This window comes from Triturus cristatus, chromosome 1_2 (genome assembly GCF_964204655.1).
Source record: "Triturus cristatus chromosome 1_2, aTriCri1.1, whole genome shotgun sequence".
In the NCBI taxonomy this organism is placed as follows: Eukaryota; Metazoa; Chordata; class Amphibia; order Caudata; family Salamandridae; genus Triturus; species Triturus cristatus.
In genome coordinates this window covers 416,630,773-416,658,538 of record NC_140580.1, presented here as the reverse complement: position 1 = coordinate 416,658,538, position 27,766 = coordinate 416,630,773, and the positions used below count along the sequence as shown (strand labels likewise).

The window sequence follows — 27,766 nt, the reverse complement described above, 5'->3', positions numbered from 1 at the left end:
ATGAACCGGGGCGTGAAATATAATATGCAATACATTGTGCGCAATGACAGATTCATTGGAGAGCGCGAGATAGCACAGGCACTAGCGCTTGCTATGTGATATGCGCCTTGGAGTGTAATATGCACAGGGCAGTGTTGTGTAACCTAAGTAGTCTCTAAAGTTGTAATATAAAATATGTGCTGGGTAGTGTAACATTGCATATGCACTGTGACAAAGATATGGATCCCAGATTGTAATATATATGGCATAGCGCTGTGCTTTATAACATAGGCATCGAGGAAGGCACGTTAGATGGGGCAATATAACCCGTGCAAAGGCAAGTGTGGCATGACATATTCACGGGGTGGTGTTACAGTGCACATGGGCTAGAGAGTGTCACAGCATACGCACTAGCTGGTGGAATACAACACAGAGGTGTGTGGCACTCGGCGGGCACTGGTGGGTGTAACACAGCATTGGGCTCAGCCAGGAGCACACTGTGACTCTCAAGTGAGGTTTGTCTCCTTTCCAGAGAGTAAAATAAAACGTATTACACATCCGGTGGAGGATGTGTGTTTTATTAACCGTGAGGGGGTTTCTTGCATAGTTTGGTCGAATTTTTGTCGAATCCCCTTTGAATGGCTTGGTGTGCATGTGTATTAAATGTGCCCGTCAATAGCTACCCATGTTTGTAAAAATAAACGACAAGGGTGTCTACTTGGAGAGTACCCACCAGCAGGAGCGCCGAGATTAGGCACGGTAGGGTGTCAGACATGTCAGAGCTTCACTAGCGGTGTGAATACATTCTACATGGATTAATTGTATGCAAAGTCGCCTTTTAATGAATATCACGCAAATCGTCATGGTGATAGGTACATACGGTTTGTCCAGCATGTCCTAGGTGTTTCTATAAATATATATATATTTTTTTAAATAAAAAACAAAGTCCGGCCCCGGGGGATGGGGTCCCCGGGGCCATAAGTGGCCTGAGGAGGGGGGCAACACAGCCCCCATCCTAAAGAATAAAATTTTTTAAAAAAGGCCATGACCTGGGGGTTGGGGTCCCCGGGGCCAATTAAGGCCTTGGGAGAGCCAAATTAATTTTTTTCAACAAAAAAAATTAGGGTGCAGGCCCTGGGGGATGGGGTCACCAGGGCTAATAAATTATAAAAAGAAAGGGGGCCACACAGCCCTCCTTCTTAAAAATAAATAAATAAAAGACCGGCATCGCGCCGGAGGCCACGCCCCCTCCTTGCAGCACTCTGCAAACGCGCCCCCTGGCCAGTTGTAAGTTGAGGAATTAATTCCCCTTCAATACTGAGGGTCCCTGAGGGCCAACTAGCCCAACAGGTATCTCCAGTATGCGCCAGGGAGCTGCGTTGCAGACAGGTGTTCTGAGGCCACGTCCCTTTTTACACCTCCATGCAACGCAGCTCTGTGGCACTTACTGGAGGTACCTAGTGGGCTAGTTTGACCCTAGGGACCCTTAGGATTCAAGGGGACTTAATCTCTCAACTCAGAACGCCCACAGGCCCTGTGGCGCGTTTTTAAGTTGGGGAAATAATTCCCTTTCAATCCTGAGGGACCCTGGGGTCCAACTAGCCCACCAGGTGCTTCCAGTAAGCACCACCGCTCTGCGTTGCAGAGAGGTGGTGCAGGCCGTGCCACTTTTTACACCTCTCTGCAACGCAGCTCTGTGGCGCTTACTGGAGGTACCTAGTGGTCTAGTTGGACCCTAGGGACCCTCAGGATTCAAGGGGACTTAATCTCCCAACTTAAAACGGCTACAGGGCATGTTTACACAGTGGGGAAAGGAGGGGACGGGGCATGAGGTGACGTGTTCAAACACGCCCTGTGGTGTGTTTTAAGAGGTAGTTTTAATCCCCTGCCCTATTATATACTAGGGGCTTACAGAGGAGGTCCTGCTAATCACAGGGGGACCCCAACACATAGTGTGCCCTAGAGTATGTAGGTGTTTTCACTGTATTCTGAGTGTCTTTTAACATAGCACTGGCTCTAGGACTGGTTAGTCAGACTCAGTTACCACCAGTATCCGTCTGAAAAAGTTGAGGGTACAGGATGATTTTGCAACAAGGCTTGTTTCTGCTCTTCTGTTTGTTCTTTCTGCACGTTATACTTCTTCCTGCACTTTTCTTCGTCTTTGAGGACTTCTGTTGCTTCTTTCTGCATTTCTTTTTTTTCTTTCTGTGCGTTTTTCCTTCTTTCTTCACATGTCCTATCTCTGTAGGCATAGCTAGAAATTAGCATTTAAAAAACCTTTGAAATTCACTGAAAAAACCATAGGTTTCAGGGGCGTTATAGTTAGCTGGACTTTTCACTCGTACAAAACCATAGAAATTCCCCCGTTATAGTTAGTTAAGCTAACTATAACTCGCGCGCCCGCAATACACTGCTGATGACGTCACATATTACATCACTCATGACATGGTCAGTGACATCACTCATGACATCACTGATGACATCATCCTTGTGATAGAGTGGCAGACCTCCTCTCCCCCTAATATAACCTTTGATACACACATTCAAAAATAGAAATTACAATTTTCAAAACAATGGACATACCAATACCAGCTACAACAACCTATTCAGTAATTGTAAGATCCACATCCACATCCACTCATTCACCGACAGTCCTATACAGTCACTCATACATGTACTCACTCATCATATGTACTCTTACACCTATACATCCTGTTACACAACGCCACTCATCCATAAAGTTACTCACACACATAGTCACTCATGCTAATAAAGAATCAAACATCCGTTTACCTGCATATACAGTTATATACACACCACCACACTTACTTCTACAGAAACTTACACATACTTAGTCTTTTTAACAATCACTTATAGAAACACATACTTATTCATACAGGAACTCTTTCAATCTCTCACTCTCACATATACTCACTTATATACACCAATAGTCACATATACTAGTTTAAAACATATGTAGTTACTCATAGAGACACTATTGAGACAGTCATTCACTCACTAACACACCCATGCACACACTCATCCACCCATACAGTCCTGCACACATGCTGTCTTCAACACATACAAACAGTGAGTCACTCATTCATGCACCTATGCACTACGTAATACCCCCCACCGAACCATACAGACATCAGACACTTATACTGATACTCAAAAAACCAACTAATAACCTATATAGACACTCATGTAGCTACTCACCAACCCATGCAGCCACTTATACACAAAGTGAGAGACTGATACAGATATTTACATATTTAAACATTACTCACTAAGCCATGTATTCACTAAGATACACTTAATCAGTCAGTTATACAATCAATTTTTCCTAAAAACAAATCATCCATTTAGAAACTTATATACCCATTTATTCTTCCATCGAACTTGAGATATACATATATAAAACATATGTAATTTTCAGAAAAACACACATTCACTGGATGATGTCATCAGTGATGTCATTTGAGATGTCATCAGTGATGTCATGAGTGATGTCACTGACCATGTCATGAGTGATGTAATATGTGACATCATCAGCAGTGCATTGCGGGCGCGCGAGTTATAGTTAGCTGAACTAACTATAACGGGGGAATTTCTATGGTTTTGTACGAGTGAAAAGTCCAGCTAACTATAACGCTCCTAAAACCTATGGTTTTTTCAGTGAATATATATATATATATATATATATATATATATATATATATATATATATATATATATATATATATTCCAACAAAGTCCTGTTCCGGGAATACAAAACAGCAGGCTACTTAGTGAATCACTAATTATTAATTTATTTATATTTTATTTATTTGAAATTTTATATAGCGCTGGCCAGACCCGAGGGTATCGGAGATCATGGGAAGCCCGTGTAATTCCCCTCATAAGTGAATTCAGAAACCAAATAGAAACTACAGGATTGTGCAGGATTTGAGCAAAATTAACCGGATTGTGATACCATGTTGTTCAATTGGGCCAATTCTGACACAGAACAGGATTTAGTTATAAACCACTCTCATTTATTCCAGGCACCAGCCTTTCTCACTCATAGCAGGCGCCATACTGCATTAAAATGTTAAACAGTGCACGTGATGCATAGACATAGAAGAACACTACTGATGCAGCCAACCTCTATTCTAATGCCAAAATATTAAAAATGTCAAAAAAGTCTGAGCATCTATATTATTATTTGACAACCGTTACATCATGAAAATGCAATTAGTCTAGTGATTGTACACTTTCTGTTTTCAAAAGAGAAGAACTCCGGTTAAAATACCATAAACAAGTGAAGAATCTCCACAACAAAATCTCAAACATATGCATTACAACTAGGCAGTACTTAAACATGATGCTCAAAAATAGGTCAAACATCTTGTCTGTTTAACTCTTATTCATCATGATATAGTGCACCCATTTCCATGACTTCACTATTCGAAGAACTTAAAGAGGGAAAAAAATGTAATTACTTAATTAACTTTTGTCCGAGGTCATTACAGTGCTTTAATTCATAAGTGTGTTCTGGGAAAACCATCAGTCTCTCTTTCAAGTGATGCCATGACAAATTAAGAAGAGGTTGTCTAAAAATGTCTTGAGTCAACAATCACAATACATGCTTTCGCATAAATCCAAATCTACTGATTCTCATGTGTAACCAACTGTGGCACTAGTTATATTCATCAGGGTTGCTGATGTTCCTCATATACCTGCTCTAAATTAGCATGGCATCCTTAATTCAGTAATTCCTTCTGTTCTTGCAAATTGGCCGCCAAAGTGCTGGAAAGTCAATTGATGGTACTGATGATCCAGTCAACGCAGTTTGAATGCTGCTAGCCCCTCTCCCAATTGCATCAATTACAGCAGCAAACTTCACCTGCAGCCTCGGTTGCCTATTGACACACCTGTCACAGGAAGCCTGCATTATATGCTGATCAAAGCTAGGGGCCACTGCGGTATGTAGTCTCATACAATCCTTTTACTATGCGCTGGCAGCCGCGGTGATCCTGAACAAGGTGGCATGTCGGACTCTGATGCCAACACATCGAAAACCCATTATTACCAAGACCTGTTCCAGGAATACAAAACAAGCTCCGACACAGCACAGGATGCAGTTATAAACCACTCTCATTTATTCCAGTAACACAGCCATTGTGACGTGTTTTGGCTGAGGCACCGGCCTTTCACACACATAGCAAGCACCATACTGTATTCACTACATATATATATAAAATTGCGAGTGCATCAGGGAGCTGAGCAGTATGTTACCGACTGACATCCGAAATGAGGAACTTTCAAAATAACACTTACCCGCAAGATATGATGCACTCTGGGAACTGTATGCCGCAATCAGTCAGGTGACTGCAAACGTTATAAATTCCGTAGGCACAGACACTCTGGTGAGACTTTTTGCCCGTGATCAAGGCTGCAAGTGCCGAAACTAGTAGGGACTACGGGAACGCTATGCTGAAATCCCGATTAAAAGTTTTCTGACTACTGAAGTGGGCCTCTTACATGTCTCTCTTCACTGGGGTGGATTTGTTGGGCCTCTCCGTGCCCGTCTTAAAGAGGCCGCCCTGCAGGGTTGGGGGCTCCCCATTCTGAGGTGTTTCTTGTGGATATATATATATATATATATATATATATATATATATATATATATATATATATATATATATATATATATATTACCTACTGGCGGTCGCCAGTAGGTAGTTATAGTTAGGACCCCTTTTCCATAGGAAAACCTCAACATTCTATTTTGAATAACTTTGGCGCCGGTCGATGAATCCTCGCGAATTTCTCAAAATAGGTGGGGCGCTACGCTACGCTCCTACCCTGAAAGTCTCGGGGGGATTCGTCAAGCGGGGGCTGAGATAAAAGGGGGGTCCCAAAACGCGTTTTTCCCATGCATTTTTCCATAGGACCTTTAGAACGAGCTACAGCCCGAACGGCTGAACAGAATTACTAGAAATTTGGCAGAGAGGTAGTCCCTAGGTCAAGGAAGTGCCTTTTGTAGGTTTGGTGTAAATCTGTTCAGTAGATTCTGAGAAAATAGCCTTTAAATCAATATATATATCTGAGCCCGCTTACGGTACGCTTACCGTACGCTTACCGTAAGCGTACGGTGGCGTGCGCGAGCGCGATTCTGATTGGCTCTTAGATCTTAGTAAACATTCGAATCGGCCGAAACCAGGAAGCGGCGGCCGCCATTTTGTCTCTCGCACTGAGTGTTGTTTATCAAACAAGATGGCCAAAAACATGTTACGGGGCTGTTTTGACAACTCCCTCCCACATAGTCATGTTGAGGGAGTCCCCAAACATCCCCCAAGAGCAAAAACGGTTTTATTTTTTTTTCGGCAATTTCGCCGAGTACGCTTACCGTACGCTTACCGTAAGCGTACGGTAAAAAACTAAAAATAAAAAAAACACTATCCACACTTACCCCACCCCCTGTGCTTTTGGTGGCCGTAGGCCACCAAATGTACAGGGCTTATTAATAGGTAAAAAAAACTAAATTTTGGCAACATGAAATTATAAAATCGAAATAAAAAAAACACTATCCACATTGACCCCACCCCCTGTGCTTTTGGTGGCCGAAGGCCACCAAATGTACAGGGCTTATTAAAGTTGATAAAAACCGTGCACGGAACGAACTGCGTTAAGTGGGCGCGCACGCCTCGAATGGCGTAAAGTAACTTAGCATTTAAAAAACCGTACAAATTCACTGAAAAAACCATAGGTTTCACACACGTTATAGTTAGGAATTAGCATTTAAAAAACCTTGCAAATTCACTGAAAAAACCATAGGTTTCACACATGTTATAGTTAGCGGAAATTTTACTGATAAAAAACCAGTGAAATTGCCCCGTTATAGTTAGTGCTGGCAACTATAACTCACGCGACCGTAGGTGTGCAGAAGTCGGCCACACATTTTCTTTTTTTCATTTTTTTGTAATGCTCTCAGGTGCCATTGTGCCTACCTGTGCACACCATACCATTATCTTTGTTGGGGGCTGAGGTATTTTTCAGGGAGTTGGCCAACATGTCTGATGTTGGGGCTTCCCTGTCTCTACCCATCCAGGGTGCAGATGGATCTGACATTGCACCCACACAGTTGGGACAACTTTTATTTTGCTCCTGCCAGACTTTAACCTCTTTAGTGCCCATGACGAGATGGTCTCGTCATGGAGCACGGTTGCGCTGTGCCCATGACGAGACTATCTCGTCATGAACCCCACCCACTAGTGCAACGCCCGGCACAGGAGGGGGAAAGGGCGTGGCACTGAAGGGGTTAAGCAATTCTGTTTCCCTGCCCATGAGTGCAAGAGGGAACCTTATGTGCTCCCATCTGGAGGTAGCAGACTTCTGCTCCTGCTGATGGGAGCACAGGACCGTTTCCTGCCTGCTCTCTTGTGGGACTCAGACCCTGAGTCATACATTTGTTGCAGCCTCATACTTGTTAATGCTGTGGCAGATAACCCGATCTTATCTTAAATTCTCTCAGTTCCGGATCCTCCGCAACATTAAATGTATAATATTTTGGAGCCCCAATTTCTCAAAACTACTGAACATATTTGCACCAAATCACAAAAAACATTATTCCTGAACCAAGACCTAGCTTTCTGCTGTTATCACTATTTAGTTATACGTAGGACCAGGTTTCAATAGGAAATGGATTTTTGGTTTGCTAATAACTTTTGCAACAATTGTATAATCCATTTGACTAACCTTCACAATACCCTGCCGACACTCTCCCAGGTGGAAGCACAGAAACATGCTGCTCCTGCCAGGCGGGAGCAAAGAGCCTGAGTCGGCTCCTGCCAGCACCACAATAGGTGCTGGCTGGCAAGTTGATAGGGGCCAGTGGAACTCTGGGGCTCCCTCTGCGGTCCCCAACTATGTCAATTTGTGGGTGCACCTCATATGCGTGTCAGGTCTGGAGCTGGCAGGGGTTGTGGAGGATTTGGGTCTCCTTCCTGGCCCCCAACTTATAAAAATAAAGAAAAAGAAAGTGTGGGTGCCCCAGGTGGACACCAGTGCACCAAAAACATTAAAAAATAATAAATTAGCAGAAGGAGCCACTTATTTGTTATTCACTGCTCCAGCAAAGAGCACCCCATAATTACGTGCAAGGACTTTTCAGTCATATTTTTAAGATTCTGGTTTTGCCTGTACACAAAGCAGGGGCACAACCAAGCTTTTATTTAATGTTCTGAAGCGCTACTGGGGGTGCAGCAGACCCTCAGCAACATAAAAAAAAGCTCTTGGGTCATTTAATTTATGACCCCAGGAGAGCTTAACAAATTATTTGAGCTGGAGTGCAGGGCCCCATTGTAGTTGGTTCAATGATTGTACTATATAGCCTGATAAATGTTCAAAAACACTCAGGGCACAATTCACAGAACTAACTTAAGACAAAATCCTAAACTTACTACTTTTGATATTCACAGAAGGCATTTAGTAGTAATAAAGTTAGGATTTTGTCTTAAGATTGTCTGAAGTCAAACTTAAGATAAAATCCTAACTTTACTACTACTAAATGCCTTCTGTGAATACCAAAAGTAGTAAGTTTAGGATTTTGTCTTAAGTTAGTTCTGTGAATTGGCCCCTCAAAGACATGTTTAAAAATGCTTTATTGAAAACACATTGTAAGAATCACTATTGTTAAGTATTGCAATATGTGAATTTATAAAATATACAATTGATTATAATTAATGGTGACTTTTTTAGAAAGTATATATGCTGATCTGCTGACCCCTTGATTAACCCCCCACTTTTTATAATTGAGTGTTTGACCCTTTGACAAAGTCAGTAGGTCTGCCTTACTAAAAATGACACCATTGATCATCTGCATGGGGTTGAGTTCAGGACCTGGCCGCAGGTCATGCCCTGCTCACAACCCCATGCAAGGCTAAAGGCCATGTGCAGTGGGGGGTTGGGTGCCTGCTGGCTGGGAGTTAGGCACCGGGCCTGGAAAACTTCCCTAAAATTAAGTAAAAGCAGCACAAAACGCTGCTTTACATTACTCTGTGTCAGTGAGGCGTTACATGTGTGGTACATGGGCGTTCCTGTGCTGTCACCCAAGCTTCTTGATGCAAAACTCCCTATACTAACATTAGTAGACAGGGTTTTGCACCAAAAAATAAAGCCACTTTGAAGCAGGAGTTAAAAGGAGAAATAATTTTATTTCTGCTCTCTTTTCTTACTTTGCATGTTTATTGCACTGCACAAGACTCAGAAAGTAAGAACAGTTATACAGTTTGTCTAGGCATAGTATTTTGTATTGGAATGGCACTCTTCTACTACATTTCCTATGCTGGGCTCAAGCAGATACTCTTGCACTGTATTCTTAAGGTGTGTGCGTGGGGCTTGGCAGCCTGATTGTGCACTGGTGATAAGGTTAGGGGAGGAGAGTGGCATATGTGTGTAGATATGTCCCTTTCATTCCTCTCTCCCTGTCACACAGCTCAGCACAGCAACTTTGGTTGCTGTGCAGCACTGTGTCACAGGGACATAAATCTGGCCCTTAGATCCTGAAAAATATGTTGAAGAAGAGGTAGAATTACTTAAATAGTTCTGCAATTCAAACAGCAGATACCCCCACGAGGGATGTGTACAAGATTGTAAACACAACCTTGTTGACCCATCACAACACAAGCTACATGTTTCTATTTCCTCCTATTTTGTAGGAACAATCACCAAAATATATAATATGTGGTTAGTGCCATATATTTCTCTGCAACTTTTCAATTAATATTTAGTCGCCTACCTCAACCCTTTCCATCCAATCCACAGTGACCATTTTAAAACATCTATGTGAAAAGTGAAGTCAGGCTCTTCCACAAATCCCTGACTGGCACATATTTTCCAGTTAGTTTGTAGCACTAGTAACTTGGGACTTTTCCCATTTACCAATTAATCATTAAAACTGGCTATATTCCGTAATGCCAAGGAGACTGCCATGGTTGTCCCTTTGTTGAAAAAATGAAATGCTGTTCCGACAATATTAAGTAATTATCATCTCATTTCTGTCCTTCCGTTCCATGTTAATATCGTAGAAATGAAAGTGTATCATCAATTGCGGGCTTTCAAAGAAGACAGCAATGTAGTGAGTGCAATTGAAGCAGGGTTTCAACCACTAAACAGCCCTGAGGCTACACTGGTGGCAATCAAAGATAAAATTCATACCTTATTGGATCCGGAAGTCAGTGCAGGTCCCATTTTATTAGAGTTAAGTGTAGACTTCAACACTGTCTCTAATGTATGGCTCTGTAACTGGCTGCATTCACTTGGGATCTGAAGCCCAGTCTATGAAATGGCTTAAGTTATTTTGTTCAATCTCTCCATAGCCATCACCAAAAAACTGCAGAGTTCAAAATCCAAACCCTTAGTCTTTGGAGTCACTCAGGGCTCTTCATTGAGCCCTATCTTTTTGAACATCTGCCTGATCCCAGTGGTGGACCTTATTCACAATCACGATTTTTCAATGATGTCCTTTACAGATGTGTAGAAAGGTGGGTTATTAGTAGGTGCAGTTGGGTACTTACAGCTAGTAATAATTCCACAATCACTAATATGATCCAGTCAAGTCTCAAAAAATTAATTCTTGTTCAATACTTGGTAGCTTGGCAGACTTGCAGTCAGGCTTAACTTAGGAGATGGTGTGTAAAGCATTTAATATCACCAAAATAGTAACTAAAGTAAAAAACACAACACAATAAAAATATAAGCCAATTTACAAAAATAGAGACTAGTTTTATCTTTCAAATGACACCAAAATGACAAATTTCCAATGTAGCAAATGAGAGATATTAATTTTAAAGATTAAACTGTAGTATAGCACCTAAAAGTAATGGGCACAACTGCGGCTATCTCGTCATGCTGGACTGGATCAAATCTGAAAGTTGAAGCCAACCCCGATGGAGCGCAGGTCGGATACAGTCCCAGGTTAGTCCAGTTGAAGATTTACCTTCTCAAGTTCTGTGCCAAATGTACCGTTCACAGAGGAGAAGTATGCCGTGCGAAAGGAGAACATCTCTGGTGGTGGTCAATGGGGCACAAAGCCCAGGCCGACAGGCTAGAGCCTCATGATGTGATGCACGCCGGCAGACCATGCTTGCTGTGCAAAGTGATGACTTTGCTGTGGCTCAAGCTGATTCTTCGGTCCAGCGGAGCTGTTCCAGCATGAAAAGGCCTGTTCGCGTTTGCAAAAAGTCCAAAAGCTTGATTTTGAAAACAACGGATCCACCTAAGAGCTCTCTACTTGAGAGGCGCATCTTGGGATCAGGAACTTGTTGCTGATGGGTCCAGGAGCTGTAGCCCAGTTGGTTCTTGGTTACTTTCGGCAGATCAGTGTCTGCTAACCCTGGCCAAGTGGTTTTCCAGTTGGGGACTAGGACTCAGTCCCCCGCAATGCACCTGTCCAGTCTAGGAAAATCCAAATGTAGCTTGTCAGATGTCCTCTGTTTGGGCTTTTGCAAGAGGCTTCTTCCAGCACTTTTCTACCTCTTTCTGCTCAGGGAGTCCACTCATTTTCCTTTAAAACAGGCACAGTCCTTTATCTGTGGAGCCTTGAGAGTGCAACAGGTGCAATCTTTCTGAATGTAAGCCTTCTGTGCTGCAGTCCAAGCGTCCAGCAGGGCAGTCCTTATTCTCTTGCTGTTCCAGGCAGTTTTCTGAGGGGCTCCTGCAGATCTCCCATATTCCCTAGCCATTCTGGGCTGTCAAAAGAGGGTACACCCTACCAATGGATTTCAAGTTGTCAGCCTCTGCTATGACCACTTTCTGGGAAGTGGGGCATATTTTTAACCCAGAATGCACAGTTTTCCAAAAATCAAAAATGAGAAATTCTCTCCTAGAGTGCAGGCCAGGCTAACCCAACCCACAGGTGTCACTAACATTTCCCTTCACTTACTTTCCAGCCCCTCTCCTAATCAAATTAGGTGGGCTTCTGACTGTGCTTCAACCTTAAAATTCCAGTTTATCTCCCTGGCCCCCTTCCCAACCCTGGCTTCTCCAGGAAGAAAATCTTCTTCCAACAAATGGCCACATTGTTTCAGCCCAGGCATCTTCACACCTACTCAGGGAGCAGCTTGGCTCATGATTTCAGAGGTTGGCAAATCAGAAGATGCTGATATAGGACTGTTTTAGGTAACTTCAGGATAGTAAGTTCTAAAATTGACCTCCTGCAATAGTTATATTAAGCCTGACCCTAGTAGGTTGTTGGATTGATTGCGACTATTATTTTGATACTTTGAATTAGTTGCTAGCTACCTCCAATCAAATGGTAGACTTTATTAAAGTTTAAGAAACCCTTCTTATGTTACCCTATAGAGCTATCAGCACTAGAATGGGAAAATTACTTTGGCTGTTTTTTCCCTACAAGGCCAAAGAAAACATATTTTATAATGTCCTTGCTTTTTATAACAAGGCACCCTACCCTTTAGGTACCAAGGGCAGATGTGAGTGGCCACCTATGTGTAATAAAAGGGTAGCATTAGACTTTGGAATAACTTTTCATTCCAAAATCGAATTTGGACACAGTTTTATTTCAAAACCAGCCCGCAAAGCAGGGCTGGCTTTTAAATGACAACAGACACCACAGATGTGCAAACACAGGGAGATGATGGACGGAGTGCTGAAACTTTTCAGGCGCTCACCCTTAGTCACAGATCTGGGTTGAATCCATCATCATTCTTTAGTTCACTTTGCCAACTCAGTTCAGACCCAGCTATATGCAATCAGTCTTGACCCTGTGACTCATTCCTGAACCAGAAACAAGCATCCTGGGACCTGTTTTGGGGTAACACCCCTCATCAGCCAGGCTAGCTTGAATCCAGTGACAGAGTGAGCTAGGGACCCACGCCTGGGCTTACCCTGCCAACTTAGGGTGAACAAAGCAAACACAAGGAGATGATGGACGCAGTGTTGAAACTTTTCAGACACTCACCCCCAGCTCTCCTTAGACAAATAAATATTCACTGCACATACTGGACTAAATTCTACAGTTACATTGTAGCCATGGATCAATGCCCATGTGTCTTTTCAAATGTTGATGCCTTGAAAAAACTGAATATGTTTTATTCTTAATGTTTGTCTTAATCATACAGTATCAATATAAAGAGGCCACTAATATATTCTCTGTCTGTTTTAGATGATTGCATCTGATGGTACACAAGAGAGTGTACCAGTCACAGTCAATATCCTGGTGATTGATGCAAATGACAACTCTCCCACCTTCTCCAACATCTCGTACAGTGTCAAGATTTACACCGATATGAAGCCTGGTGATATCATCATTATGGTAAACTGAAGTCCATTTTCTCTTTTCTGAATACTAGTGTCCCCTTAAGTGCTTCAATGAGTTATGAAAATCAAGGTGCATTGTTTGAGGGACGGTTTATATTAATGTCATAAATATGGGTCAAAACGAATCTTGTGTTCTATTCTTCAGGCACTGTCATGGGTCTGGACAACACCAAGACATTTTTGACAGATACTAATACATATCCTGGTTGTAAATAAGGCAGCCCTTAGTGCAAACATCTTCCACCACCATGTTATGAAAGCAGATTTCTGGAGATGGGAAAGTGTGGCAAAAATGTTTGTTCATGTTTGTTATGTAGCATTTTGTTGTAGTGGTGATTTGTTATGTTGGTCTTGTGCTGATGTGTTTATTGTGCCGCATTATTGCAATATAATGTGGTTGAGTTGCACATTGGGTGGGCTGCTAGTTTGTAATTTGACTTTTATGTTTTATTGTGCCCTGATATATTATGGGCGTGTTGTAATTTTGCAATGTGTATGACATTTTGTTGTGTACTTTAGAGATGTTAATACATGCTTCCACATTTTAGCCATGTGTAGCACATGCCTTTAAAGGTCCCGTGGCAAGGAACCATTTATCACATTTATAAGATGGCAAACTATCACTCTTTAAGCTCTTTACCAGTCAGCTTAAAGCTGTGGCTAAAACCAGTCTTAAATTAGAAATTCTATTGCTCATTTTATGTGATGCTGCCTATGGTTTCTAAAAAGTTAAAAGCAATTGTTGGTGTAGACAGATCAGCAGTTTCAATAGTGAAAGAAATGGAGTAGGTCCTACAGCATCCTTCATGACATTTCTGATTCTATATTATTTCCCTTACATGTGTTCACAGATGCCTCATTTGACTTTCTAATTTAGGTTCACCTTTCCCAGACGTATGCCTTGAAAGCTGCACCAGTCACAGATTTCCAAGCACACTACTCAGAATGTTAGGTGATTTCTACTATTTTCAAAAAGGGGAGTTATGTGCACAGTAAGCGTCTCCCTGTGGAAATGAACTTTATTTTTGTTTACTTTTTCACCATGGCAAGCATTTTCCCCATGAAGAAATGTCTTCTCCTACACTAAAATAGGGATGTTCTCTTTGCCAACCCAGAAGGGGGGGTTATTGCAGCCTTTTGCTTGAGGAACTCTTCACCCATTTCCTGGGTGGGAAAGAACTAGAGATACCTTGCTACAAATGCAAATAATGCCTTGACCAACTCATTCTCAATGCCTTGCAACGGAAGGTTCACTATTCACTACTCCAAGCTGGTACAGAATCAAGACATACAGCTACACAGAGGTGAAACCATTTTGGAGTTAGTTTCAACTATAAACAAATGCTTACAGCTGTAAATAATTTTGGGAATCGAGCCCTTTTTATATTTCCAAAGGATTTACAATAATGCATGTGTAATAAGGGAATGTGTCCTATGTAAATATAATAGATGAATGTGTTGCATGTAAATATACAGCCTATTTGTGAATCATGCACATATACTCTGCAAAACCTTTAAAAAATGTGTATATGGATTGAAAGCAATGCCACAAAACCCAACTATTTAAGAAATGAGTGAAAATGTGAATCAAAAGTTAGAGAAATGGTCAGAGCATGGTATTTTAACACTATTTCATGATGGAAATAACTTGAAAAGGCAATTGCTATATACATTTTTTTAACCATGCGTTTATCCAGATTCTGAATGATTGCAGAAGATAACATTTGGGAGAAAAGGAGTGAGCAGTGAGGGGCCTAGAGGCATAGGCATTCATTGGTGCATTCATCTAAGAATTTATCTCTAAGTTTGTGCTCAGTGTCGTAGTGTACAACAATATAGAGAGAAAGACCTACTTGTGCTAGACTTGCCATATACAGTACGTGCTGGAATCCTCTAGCAAGACATCCTAAATCCATCACAGAATATGAGTTCTAATTACTATCATGGAGTTTGTGTTGAAGAACCCTGGGAACACTTGTCGAAGTACCCTGGTGGCACTCAGAGAGCACTTGATGGATCCAGCTCCGTCAACTTGTAGTATAAAATATGGAACTTTGAGTTTAGAGTATTATATCATATTGCATGAGAAAGCCCAAGTAGTTTATTCATTTTCCAGAAACTGAATTTATGTTACTAGATTCCACTTCTTCAAATCATAAAACATGATGGAAGACAAGGTTAGCTGTCCTTTAAATTATTGTAAGCAACTGATTCAATTGATGTATGAGTGACCCTATGTAGTCCACGCAGAGAGCTTGATTCTGTTCCTCTTTATGTCTGATTTAATTATGTTGCTTCCAAACATGGCAATGCATGTTTGTGTCTGTTTAGAGGATGTGTGTGTGTGTGTGTGTGTAGTTGATGTGTGTGCAGGTCATTAGATTACTGCCAATCACAGATCCAAAGTTTTTGTCATTACGCATGGAACATAGTTTTCATGTGATAGTGGGTGGCCTATGTGTGTGGAATATATTTGTCATGCTGTCATGCAGTCTTGGGTTATCTCCAATGCTGATCTTGTGTTTTCTGGTTCTTTCAATCTGATAGAACATTACTTTTTATGTTTTTCCTTCCAAGTTAGGGCGTGGTTCTAATTCAGAGCCAACATGTGGGAAAAGGTTGACATCCTTACAGTCAGTAGTTGATTTTGTTCACCTTTGCAATTATTTTACCCTGACTGCAGTGATACAATCATTATGTCATCTTTCCCAAACTTGGTTACATTAGGCTTTGGAATCTGAGGTAGACCACCTCTAGAACTGGCATTATCTGAACGAACCCAAGTTAGACCTGGCATCCTTGGTGTGGTTTCCCCCTAAGTTTTCCCCTTCAGGATTCCTATATTGCTGAAGTTGTTTTTTCTGGCCCTAGGACTCTGGGCACTTTACCACTGCTAACCAGTGCTAAAGTATTCGAGCTCTCTGCTCAAAACATGATAACATTGGCTTATATCCAATTGGCAGATTTAACTTACTTATAAGTCCCTATTAAAGTGTACTGCATGTACCCAGGGCCTGTACATTACTACTAGTAGGCATGCAGCACTGATTGTGCCATCCACTTAAGTAGCCCTTTAAACATGTCTCAGGCCTGCCATTGCAGGGCCTGTGTGTATAGTTTTAAACTGATATTGTGACCTGGCAAAATAAACCTTTTGCTAGGGCGATACCTTCCTTTTTAATACATATAAGACACCCCCAAAGTAGACCCTGGACAGCACCAAGAGCAGGGTGTATTGTAGTTAAAAAGTTGGACATGTACTTTTAAGTTTTACATGTCCTGGAAGTAAAAAACTCATACATTCATTTCTCACTACTGCAAGTCCTTTCTCTCCCATAGGATAACAATGGAGTTGTCCATTTTCTGTCCTTCACCATTTGATGCCTGCAACCTGTCTCTGGTCACATGACTGAGTGTAGTTGGCCAGTTGGGCATGTTGTATTCCTCCTAGACAGCCACACACAATGGAAGCTTAGGTGTGGCCGGATGGGCCATCACTGACAGGATGGGAGGAAGGAGCTGTGCCCAACCTCAAGTACACCTGAATAAGCTGCGTACTGTCTCCACACAAAGGGCTACATACCCTCTGTATTTAGTCTGGAGCAGAGCAGGATAGTCAGGGCATCTGTGCACTTCAAAGGCATGCCTCCATAAGCTTTTCCATACTTCAAAGTCACAACTGTGTATAAAAAAGGGCCTCAGATGCTATCACTTCAGTACACTTCTTGACCAGTGGATACTATGCAAGGAAGAAGGACTGCTTTGCTGTTACAAGGACTGCAACTTTGCTGGATTGCTGCTCCACAAGTAACTCCTGCCCTGCTGTGCTGACCTGCTGCCCTCTTGCCTGTGAAAGAACTGGACCTGCAAACCATCTTGAAACAAGGACCCCCGAGTGACTCAAAGGCTAGTCTACTGGCCTCTTGATCTGAGCCTCGGGGAAATAACAGGCTCCTAAACAGCTCCTGGACCCAACTTCAGCACGTTCCTGATCACCAAGAGCTGCCCCTCAGGTCCAAGCTCTTAAATTCAAGATTGTGTGCACATTTGCAACAGAAACTGCGCTGATCACATGGAAATTCAGTATTAGTTGCCGCACTCCCTTCTCTTCACACAGCAAGCACTGGTCACCATGGAGGACCACCAACACGAAGCTCCAGTCCCCCTGTCTGCGATGACTAGCCTTCTCTTTGCGCCATGCCGACCACTACATTTGATGATCTTCTTGTTCCCCAACCCTCTCCAAAGTGTACAGGAAGCTTGGCACAAAAATCTTGAGACAGTAAACCTTCAGCACGGCTAGTATGGGACTGTATCTGACCTGTGCTCCATCAGGGTTGGCCTGAAATTTTTAACTCTGACAGGTTCAGCATGCTCAGAGAGCTGGGGTTGGGGCGTTATGCTTTTAGGCACTATATTGCAGTTTATTCTTTAAAAATTAATAGTCAGTCAGTCAGTCAAAATTACTTTATTCGGTTCATAGCAAAAACCATAAAAGTACAGTGTACATAAGACAATACAGACATTATAAAAACCTTTAAAATAGTATGTACAAATATATTAAGAGATAATATTAATAATAAATTGATCAGAATTCAGAAATCAGAAATTAACTACACTAAGACCACGTGATTTTTTTCCTTAGCCTCATTGAGATTACCAAAAAATTAGCTATGTTAATAATCTCCCAAGGAGAACCCAACATCTGGAGGTACAAAAGTGCTGGTTTAACCTGTCTAAATCCTTTGTTTTTTATAAGGGGGATAATATATTTTTTACGAATTAAAGACAGGTGGCTGCAAAAGAAGATAAAGTGCGTAGTGTCTTTGATGGAGAATCTGTCACAAGAACAGATCTCCAGATCCCTCTCCTTCGTCCACCCAGGGGAATCAGTAAGTAGAAGATGGAATTTATTCATTCTGAACCTGATTAATAAAAAACGATGGTTCATGTTATTTACAATACCCAAGTAAGGCTCTAGGCTATTAGATGTAATGATCAGCTGATGAGCCCTTACTGTGGGTTTAAGTAACTCCTTTTCTTCCCTTATTAACATTGCCCTCTGTTTATGGCTATCTTTAGCCCATTTTAGGTCCCCCTTTAATATGTTACTTGGATAATCAAATATTTCTGGCTGACCCAATTCACTGGCTAGGTTCTTGATATAATTCAACCAGGGGATAGTTTTGCCATACTCTAGAGATAAGCAATCTTTTATGATCGCATGGTTCAACTCTAGTTCAGGGTTAAGCCAAATTGAAATCCATTTCAAAAGTGGGGCTAAAGCTATACGGTCTGCTAGATAGTCTATCCCACATTCTTGGTGGACAATGTAACCCGAAGTTGAGCAGGGGAGGGATAATAAGGATTTTAAGAATTTATCTTCTACGACCTGTAAATCAAGAACTTTTTTGATTCCCCACAAGTCAGCGCCATACAATGCAATAGAAGTGCATTTAGCTACATAGATGTTCAACATAGCTTGCATAGGCCTCACCCCCAGTTTACGTCCAAACTCCAGGACAGCAAGTGTTGCCCTAGCGAAAGCATTATGTTTAGCTGCTAGTTGTGGGGCCCAGGTAGACTTATCATCAAAAATGACCCCCAGATAAGGGAATCTCGTAACCCGGGATAGAACGTGGCCTTCACAGAACATGGTCTTTGCTCTTTTTGGTTTGCTGCCCACGATCATGACATGCGATTTGGAAAAATTCACACCAAGATCAAGTGCAATCATAAATTTTGCAAAAGAGTCTAAAAGGTTTTGGAGCCCTACTGCAGTACGTGCTAATAGGGCGGCATCATCTGCATATAGTAATGCCGGGATGGAGTATTTGCCCGCCCAAGGGATATCCTTGCATGACTCAGTTAATACAGAGCCCAAATCGTTAATATAAAGTGTAAAAGGCAGGGGGGCTAAAATACAACCTTGCCTAACGCCATTAGTGATTCCAATCTTATCCGTGCAATTACCCAGGCGATCATATCTGACAGTGGCAGTAAGGTCTCTATGTAGATCCGCAAGGAAATACACAATATTTGCATCTATGCCACATTTAAGGAGTAACCCCCATAGTTTCGAATGATTTACTCGATCGAACGCCGAGGACAAGTCCATAAACGCTAGATATAACGTCCCTTTTTTAGCTATGGTATATTTACCTATTAATAGGTGAAGGTTCAGGTTTTGGTCTATGGTCCCGCGACCCTTACGGAACCCATATTGTAGGCACGAAAGGGTATCCGTGTCTTCAAGCCAATCTGTTAGTCTGCCCAGAACCACGCGCCCCAAAACCTTCACTGCTGAATCAATAAGGGAGATAGGCCGATAACAGCTAGGGTCCCCCCTGCTACCTTTCTTAAAAATGGGTATTATCACAGATTCGGACCAACTGTCCGGAATACCTGCGATACATACCCTATTAAAACATTTGATAATACTATGGACCAAGTCTCAAGATCAGACTTAAAGAGGTCCGCCGGGACACAATCGGGACCTGGAGCCTTGTTACTTGTCATCTTCCCAATGGCCTCAGCCACCTCTGTCTTAGAGACTAATAAAGTATATGGGTTCACAATGGGGGAAGAAGTACTCAATTCCCCACAGGTGCCCATTTCATAGACTGACTTAAAATGGGAGTGCCACGATTGTTTCCCAATACCGCAATCTAATTGATCGTTACATGTATCACGAAAAAAGGGTTTATTTACCACAGACCAAAACTTGGCACTATTTCTGAGGACATCCACGCAAGAGAGTTCTTCCCATGCGTCCTCCCTAATCTTCTTTTTCCTGGTATCCAGGATTTTATTATATTCTTTCCTCAGCCCAGCAACAATAACCCTGTTCACAGGCTTGCATTTTAGGGCGGCCTTCAACTTTCTATTTGCAGTTGAGCAATTTTTATCAAACCACCCCAGCTCGGCCTTATCCTTATGTTTACCTGGGCATCTTAGGTCTGCAAAGATCTGCGAGCAGATTACAGAGTATGCCACCAGAACCTCGTCATTCCCTGCTTCAAGATCCAGGCACGTATTTAACTCAGGTCCTACCTTGCTTTTTAGATTATTATAAAAATCGCCTGGAATAACTTTATTCCATTTAATTCTGCGATCCTGATCTGAAGGACGGATATCCGATTTATCCATACTAACCTGGGATGTAACAGGTTTTTTATAGAGGTTCAAAAGAGTGAGGATCACGGGATTATGGTCGCTGAAATGGGTCCAAGTCGCCATGTAACTGTTGATACTAACCCCAAAAACTGAACTAACAAAAATATAATCAATGACTGAATTTTTCCCATTTCCTTTAAAAGTGGGTATATTATCATCCTCCATAAGAGGGAGTAACAAACCATGGTCTGCCAATATAGTTTCGAGAAGATCTCCCGCCACTGTATGTTCAAAGTGTGCATCCCCTGACTCAGTCGGACCCAGAGGATCCGCGGAAAAGCACTTATGTGAGCAACCGTGGATGTTAAAATCACCCATTATTATGGTAAGACAATTCTTACTATTATTTTTGTTAGTCTCCTTGTGATCGTTCAAAAAACGGTTTAACTCGGTCAGGTGATCAGTCGTGGAAACTCTATCGTAGGAGTTATAAAAGTTAACAATTAAAATATCAGATCCCTCGATCAACGAAATTTGGATTGCCAAACAATTTGGTGAGCCTGTTTCTAATTGGGTCAGTGACCCGGGAATACTTGCCGAGATTAATGTGACCAGCCCACCCTTCGCCCTCCCCATACTAGTCGGGGTAGCAGCTACAAAAAAGCTAACATAACCATCAATACTCAGCGTGTCCTCTGTGTCCCAGGTTTCTTGCAAGCCAATGATATCACCCAAACCAATTAGTTCTCTCCAAGCAGGGTCGTCTAATTTACTTTTTAAACCTGCTATGTTCCAGGTAATCAATTTAGATAAGAAACCCGGTAATCCCTGATTTAATCTTACTGAAATGGGGACATTACTTGGCGATATCCCGGCTTCAGGGACAACAGCCCGTATGTCAGGGATAATAATTAGTTCTCGTGTCCCTAGTCACTCATTTTCTTCCAAATTGGAAAAGACATCAAATCTATTCGAGACTGGGACAGCAAAATTATTAGGGCCAAGTCTGTTGGGTTGATCGTTAAGGGTTGGTCTGGTATGAAATGGGGGGTAAAAAAAAACCAACGGGAGAACATTCACAAGCTCTTTATGGATTCTCAATGACCCTGCCTCTCTCAGTATATCATTCACCAGCCTGGGAGATCTAAAACTTACAACAATACAGTCTCCCTCTAAGTGTTTAACAGTCTTGCCCACCCATGGAACCCTTCTGATCATCATAAAATGATTATCAAGGTGATGACCCAGGACCGTTTTGTTCGACAAATAGTGGAGAGCCTTATTTTTCAGGGAGGTCCAATGTTCCTTTTTATCAGGCTCCAATTTGGGGACATTAGCGAAGATTATAGTGTAAGGGCATGCTTCTACTGGTAGGTGTAATGCCAAATCCCCTCCACGTTGGGGTACTGAAGAATGTGACCCCCCCCCTTGATCTGTGTTTGCCCTTCCTTTCCATGTGTGGTTCTCAGGATCTCTCGTGATGATAGGGGAATGTTAGGTCCCAAACTGTTAGACACTACAGAAAGAACTGGTTGTTGTAATGGGGTAATCATTGAATTCAGCAAGCTATCAACGGAGGCCGTAACTGTACTGAGTGTGTCCCCCACCGTGGTACTTGGGCCTGTCTTAGGCGCCCTAATACTAAGGTGAGTTTGATAATACTGATACGATCCTCGATGCGCTTCAAAGTATCCATTAAGGGCTGGGTAAGTGACCTAAGGTGAGCATCCCTAGTTGTGACAAGGCTCGACATAAGTGTCTCCCTACTCTTGTCCGTGCCTAAATTAGAGCAATCACACCTTTTCTCACCCGGATCCACTCTATCTAGATGAGGGAAACTACTATTAGTTTGTTCCGTCCCTAAAGCGATAATCCTAGTCCTTGGTTGTTTCGCCTGTTTCCGACTACCCTCTGGGTTTTTGTTAGCCTTTCTTTTTCCCGTGACAATTTTCCCCCCTTTAGTCGTCAAGTCGCTTTTGGCCCTGGACTGTCTAGTGTGTATAGCCACAGGTGAGGAAGCTGTACTATCTGTAAATAAGGGGGCAGTAGCAATCAGATGACAATTTTCCACAATTGACCCATTAGAAATCACACGGGGATACACTACAGCCGGAGGTACATTGGAAGAGGAAATGTCTACCGGAGGTAGCAATGTACTTGGGTGTCCAATGGGGTCAAGGGACAATCGCCGTTCAACCAAGGCTATTTCATTAACTACAGCAGTTTCAGCCTGTTTTAAAAAATTGTCCAATGTCCCCATGCCCGCTGCCCTTGTGCTTGGTTTGGTAGACCCCTTCATCATATCACACATGGATATATAACAACACCGAGGAAAGTACTTTACAGGACTCACCCCAGATCAAACGATTATGACAAGATGTTAAGGGATAGTCCCAACCCGACCTCCTTCGTCCTCTGACGGCCTCAGACGGCCCGCCCTCTGCCCGGGCTCAGCCCGGCGCCGCCCGCGCGCGTCCCGCGACGCGACAAGGAGCCTCGGTCCTTTGAGCGCCTCCGGGTGCGTAGATGGCGTCAGGACGTGAGGGTCCGCTAGGGAGTCTGGGTATTGTAGTCCCCTATGGCAGCGGCGGCAGGGGAGAGACGTGGCCGAAGGAACCCCCACAGCAACAACAGCAGCGCTGGCCGACTGAGCAGACCAGCAAACGAGACCACCAGCAGGTAGGCAGGCTTCTAAATTGTGGATTTCCCGCTCCCCAGAGGGAGCCTCGGTCCTTTGAGCGCCTCCGGGCGCGTAGATGGCGTCAGGACGTGAGGGTCCGCTAGGGAGTCTGGGTATTGTAGTCCCCTATGGCAGCGGCGGCAGGGGAGAGACGTGGCCGAAGGAACCCCCACAGCGGCAACAGCAGCGCTGGCCGACAGAGCAGACCAGCAAACGAGACCACCAGCAGGTAGGCAGGCTTCTAAATTGTGGATTTCCCGCTCCCCAGAGGGAGCCTCGGTCCTTTGAGCGCCTCCGGGCGCGTAGATGGCGTCAGGACGTGAGGGTCCGCTAGGGAGTCTGGGTATTGTAGTCCCCTATGGCAGCGGCGGCAGGGGAGAGACGTGGCTGAAGGAACCCCCACAGGAACCCCCACAGCGGCAACAGCAGCGCTGGCCGACTGAGCAGACCAGCAAACGAGACCACCAGCAGGTAGGCAGGCTTCTAAATTGTGAAAAATTAATAACTCAGGTTCTACTGATTGAATATAAGCCATTTTAGTCTTGTTCTATTTATTAAATTAAGCTCTATTATTCTAACATGGTGTGGGATCTTTATGTGAGGTGTTTTTACTTTTTTACTGTTTGAAGCGTTGCACAAATACTTAACACAATGCCTCTAAGTTAAGCCTGACTGCTCTGCGCCAAACTATCAGGAGGTTGAGCACAGGTTAATTTGGGGTTTTCTTGTGCCTTAACATGACAAAAATTGTGGTTGCAGCTTGACCAAGGCTCACACACCAGCCAACCAGTAACTCAATTTCTAGCTACCAAAAACAGGTAACATGCTGTAGTCTAGTGGTTCCACTTTTTAATACTAGGGATCCAGGGTTTGCCCATAAACTGGGGCATCTTTTAGTTTAGCTTTTCCCATCAGCAGGGATCTTATGTTAAATAGTAAAATGGTTTGGCCACAATGCTTCTTTCATATTTCATTTACATTAGTGAATGTCCCTTGTGGTTCAGTCTGATGTTAGCAATATGTCTGAGGAACATGGATATCATCATTATTTTCAATTTGTATAGTTACATACATGAAACTATCTTCTGCGTAGGAGTCTTTCTTTAAAATTCCTAAAGGCATCAGGGTTCCACCTCATATGAAGACAGACCATGTATCCTCATTTTTCAATGGCTATTAACAAAAAAAAAATCAGGAAAACATATTACAAATAAGATGAAATACTTATTTGAGAACATTCATTGCACTGACATTAGGAGGAAAAATGTAAAAAGCTCTGGGACAATATAATAACCCGGACCGTGCCACAATGTAGTAGATCTCCTAAATCTCCTACTCTGCTCTGCTCTATCATAAAAACTATTCTAAAGAACACAAGCTCTAAAGTTTTGCACACCTCTATGCAATTCTCATAAGACTGTCAAATCATGTTAAAATTATATGATAGAATTACATACTTGTTAGCACAATTCAAGCTTCTCTCCGCTCCCTTACACTATCTTTAATAAGATAAGATACAGGGAGTAGTCTTCATACTGCAGGTGTCTTCAGGTGTCTTCTTGAATGTGCTGTCTATTAAAGGACTATTTTATTATCACAAAGAAATTGAAACATTTCTTCACATGAAAAAACAATTAGAACACCATCTCGCATAGAAATAAACTTTTCACGTCACAGAGCAAAGATGGCAACCAATGTAAGCCATTTTGAAATGCAGACGTACATTAACTATAATCAATCTAAGTGTGATTTAACATAATTTCTTTCTGCACACTACATTAGAGTGTCTAAGCCTTTATATTGTGGTAATGCAAAACATTAAATATGAAAATCTTTACTACATTTGTGCTGCTCAGTGTTCAAAGAAAGCAGCACACTCTAAAAGTCAATCTGAAGAGGAAGACAAGTTTCAGATGATATCTCAAAAATATATTAGAATTCAACCAAATGTAAAGTGGGTTCTTAAAGACTCAAATAACTGTCCAAAGTTCTCAGTACACTTATGTCAATTGCCCAGTCCTTATTAGGTTACTTAATCAAGCGAAACACAATACCAATTTATTCCAGTGCTGCTGTGATTCAGCAAGATGAAGTGTCAACTCTGAAGAGTTAAGCAGTAAAATAGTTTAATAAAAAGAGACCTCATTTGAGGTTACAGAAGCTCTAAAAGGAAAGTTGATAGGCTTGTTGATTCCTCATCTAGATGCAAATGGGAGTTCAACAGTAACTGGTCTGCCTAGGTAATGCTCAAAAGCACTTGTTAACACGGCACTCAGGCATGAAAAGAGGTCTGAATCACATTTACTGTTTTTCACTGCAAAACTATAATGTAACATGTAGACTACCCTTGTAATGACATTGTGGCTATTTTATTCCCAATGGCAATAAGTGCTCATTTAAAATGCTGGAACAAACACAATTAAAAGACAATTAAATGAGAAAGCATCTCAACAAGGCCTCGAGTATGGTATACCTGGGTGGAGTGACTGGATGGAGTGACAAGCAACAATTTTGAAGGAACAACAGGGGAAGCAATATCTGATCACTATAGCCTGAATTTGAAATATCACATGTCTGTAATGTACGTAGTTCACAAAGTAACTAAGACAATCACAGTTCAAATATGAAACAAAGCCATGGAACACATTTTCAGTAGTTCCTCAGAAGAGTGCTAAGAGGTGCAATAAAGCTAGCTTTTCCAAACAAAGAACCTGCGACTGAACAGTGAAGTATTTAGCAAAGAAGTCAGTCAGTGTTCATTATTTAAGGATGCTCCATTTTCAATCAAAGCAATTAAGATTCAATCAGGAGGAGGTTTCTCAACCAACTGCAAGTCTATTTTAGTAGCATACCCGCATCCAAAAAGTAACTTCTGAGTTTGGCCAAGTCTTCCTTCTGGCTTTCTGTGGGGTTACCACCAAATTTAGGCCTACTCCCAACAACAGTTCGGAAAACCAGGAACTATTCGAATCAGGTAAATGCTGTTACCTCTGCCACCTTCCATACTCTAATTTTTAGAATAAAGTAGTGGCATCTTTGATGTTGTCCAAGTTTAACTACTGTAATGGTCTCTATCTCAATGCTCATCAGCAGGTACTCAACAAACTACAAATCTTGCAAAATGCTGCAGCTCATGTGCTGCTAAAAGTCCTGAAATATCATCCGGTCTCCAAGTCAATTAGGAAACTTCACTGGCTCACCATTAGGCAGAGGCCACTTTCAAAGCACTCTGCATTTCCTATAGAGCACTATACAACCTAGGTCCTGATTTCCTGAAGAAGAGTATCAATTGGTACACTTTTGCAGGTCCTTATGATCTGCCTCTTCCAAATCAATGGTAGTGCTGAGATTCAAACACACGGCCTTGAGTGGCAGAAGCTTTGTGTGGGTGCATCAAAAGCATGGAATGATTTTCCTCTATCATCAGCGCCATACCCAGCCTTCTGGCTTTCAGGAAAGCCTTGAAGACATGATTGTTTACCTTTGAATTGACTCCCTCCCTTCAGGTCCTCTCTGTCTGTTAATTCAGCCAGCGCCAAGAAGCCTTTTTGATAATTGAACACCTTAGAAAGATAATTAACTTAACAATCAGTTGTCTAAGCTCAGCTGAATTGCTGGGAAGCCAGTTAAAAGCACTGTACCTACTAATCCTTATTTGGGCACGTTTTTCACTAGCCCAAGATTCCCCTGAATGACTTTGGATAACATGTTTCAACCCAAAGTGCAAACTTCCCAATAGTTTTGTAATGTTTCCTGAACACCTTAGTGATTCGGATGCAGATGTTTGTGACAGCTTCAGCTCAGCCACGGCCCGTATAGGGCGTGCTACCGGGGTGGTGATGTGGAGCGGGGGAGGGGCAGGGTGGGGGGTTGTAAAATGCGGCATACGGCCGATTTCAGGTAAGTAACGGAAAAAAAAAAACTAATTTCGTTGCGCGCGCTGCATCGCATTTGGCGCGTCACCGCCCCGGTAGCACGCCCTATACGGGCCGTGGCTGCTTCAGCTAGCTCAAAACGTCTGTAGAGGCTGCTTAGACAATGTCAGGGAAACTTAATGCTCCAGCAATGTCTTGTAAATAATTTCTTGTTTTCAATTTTCATTAATTGTTTCGGGTTATAAAATATATATGTTTAAAACAAAGTGCTGCAGGAAATATCTATTTGTAGGGGTCTTTCCACATATGCAGAGATGCCTAGTATCACCAACAACACTTCCCGTCCGTTTTGTTTTATTTTAACTATCACTTTGCATCAGGGATCCTGCAGTAATGGATTTACAATTATAAAAGTGTGTTATTAGTCCTAGCTTGGAAATTTAACTAAAGCAATTGCACATTCAGACTGTGCCAAGTGTGTCCTGGGGTCACTGCCATGGATACCCTAAAGTTTCCAGGGGAGTAGCTGGGGGGGATGTTTGTGGTTAAACAACCCCCATTACTAATTGTATTTTCTGCTAAATAGCTGTGTACATTCGCTTTAAATTGGGTATGGTGAGTGTCTGTTGTATTTCACCAGGCATTACTACATACACAGAAACAAAAAGACACATCCACACTCTCCTTTTTTCTGTTTTGAAAGTCTTCACAAATTAAGTTAGCTTACAAAATATTGTGTTTCCCCTCAATTAGTACCTTTATAGATTCCCATTCCCCTCCCTTTCCACTGCTT

At 42.3% G+C, this 27,766-nt stretch overlaps 1 protein-coding gene across 1 annotated transcript in view; it reads left to right on the top strand.

Annotated features, from left to right (window-relative positions):
• Positions 1-27,766, top strand: part of PCDH15 (protocadherin related 15) — a 2,378,624-nt gene that overhangs the window by 1,306,298 nt on the left and 1,044,560 nt on the right. The window contains exon 13 of the mRNA XM_085614969.1: positions 13,148-13,297. Coding sequence (XP_085471095.1) covers positions 13,148-13,297 — 150 coding nt within the window. The remainder of the gene's footprint in view (positions 1-13,147; positions 13,298-27,766) is intronic.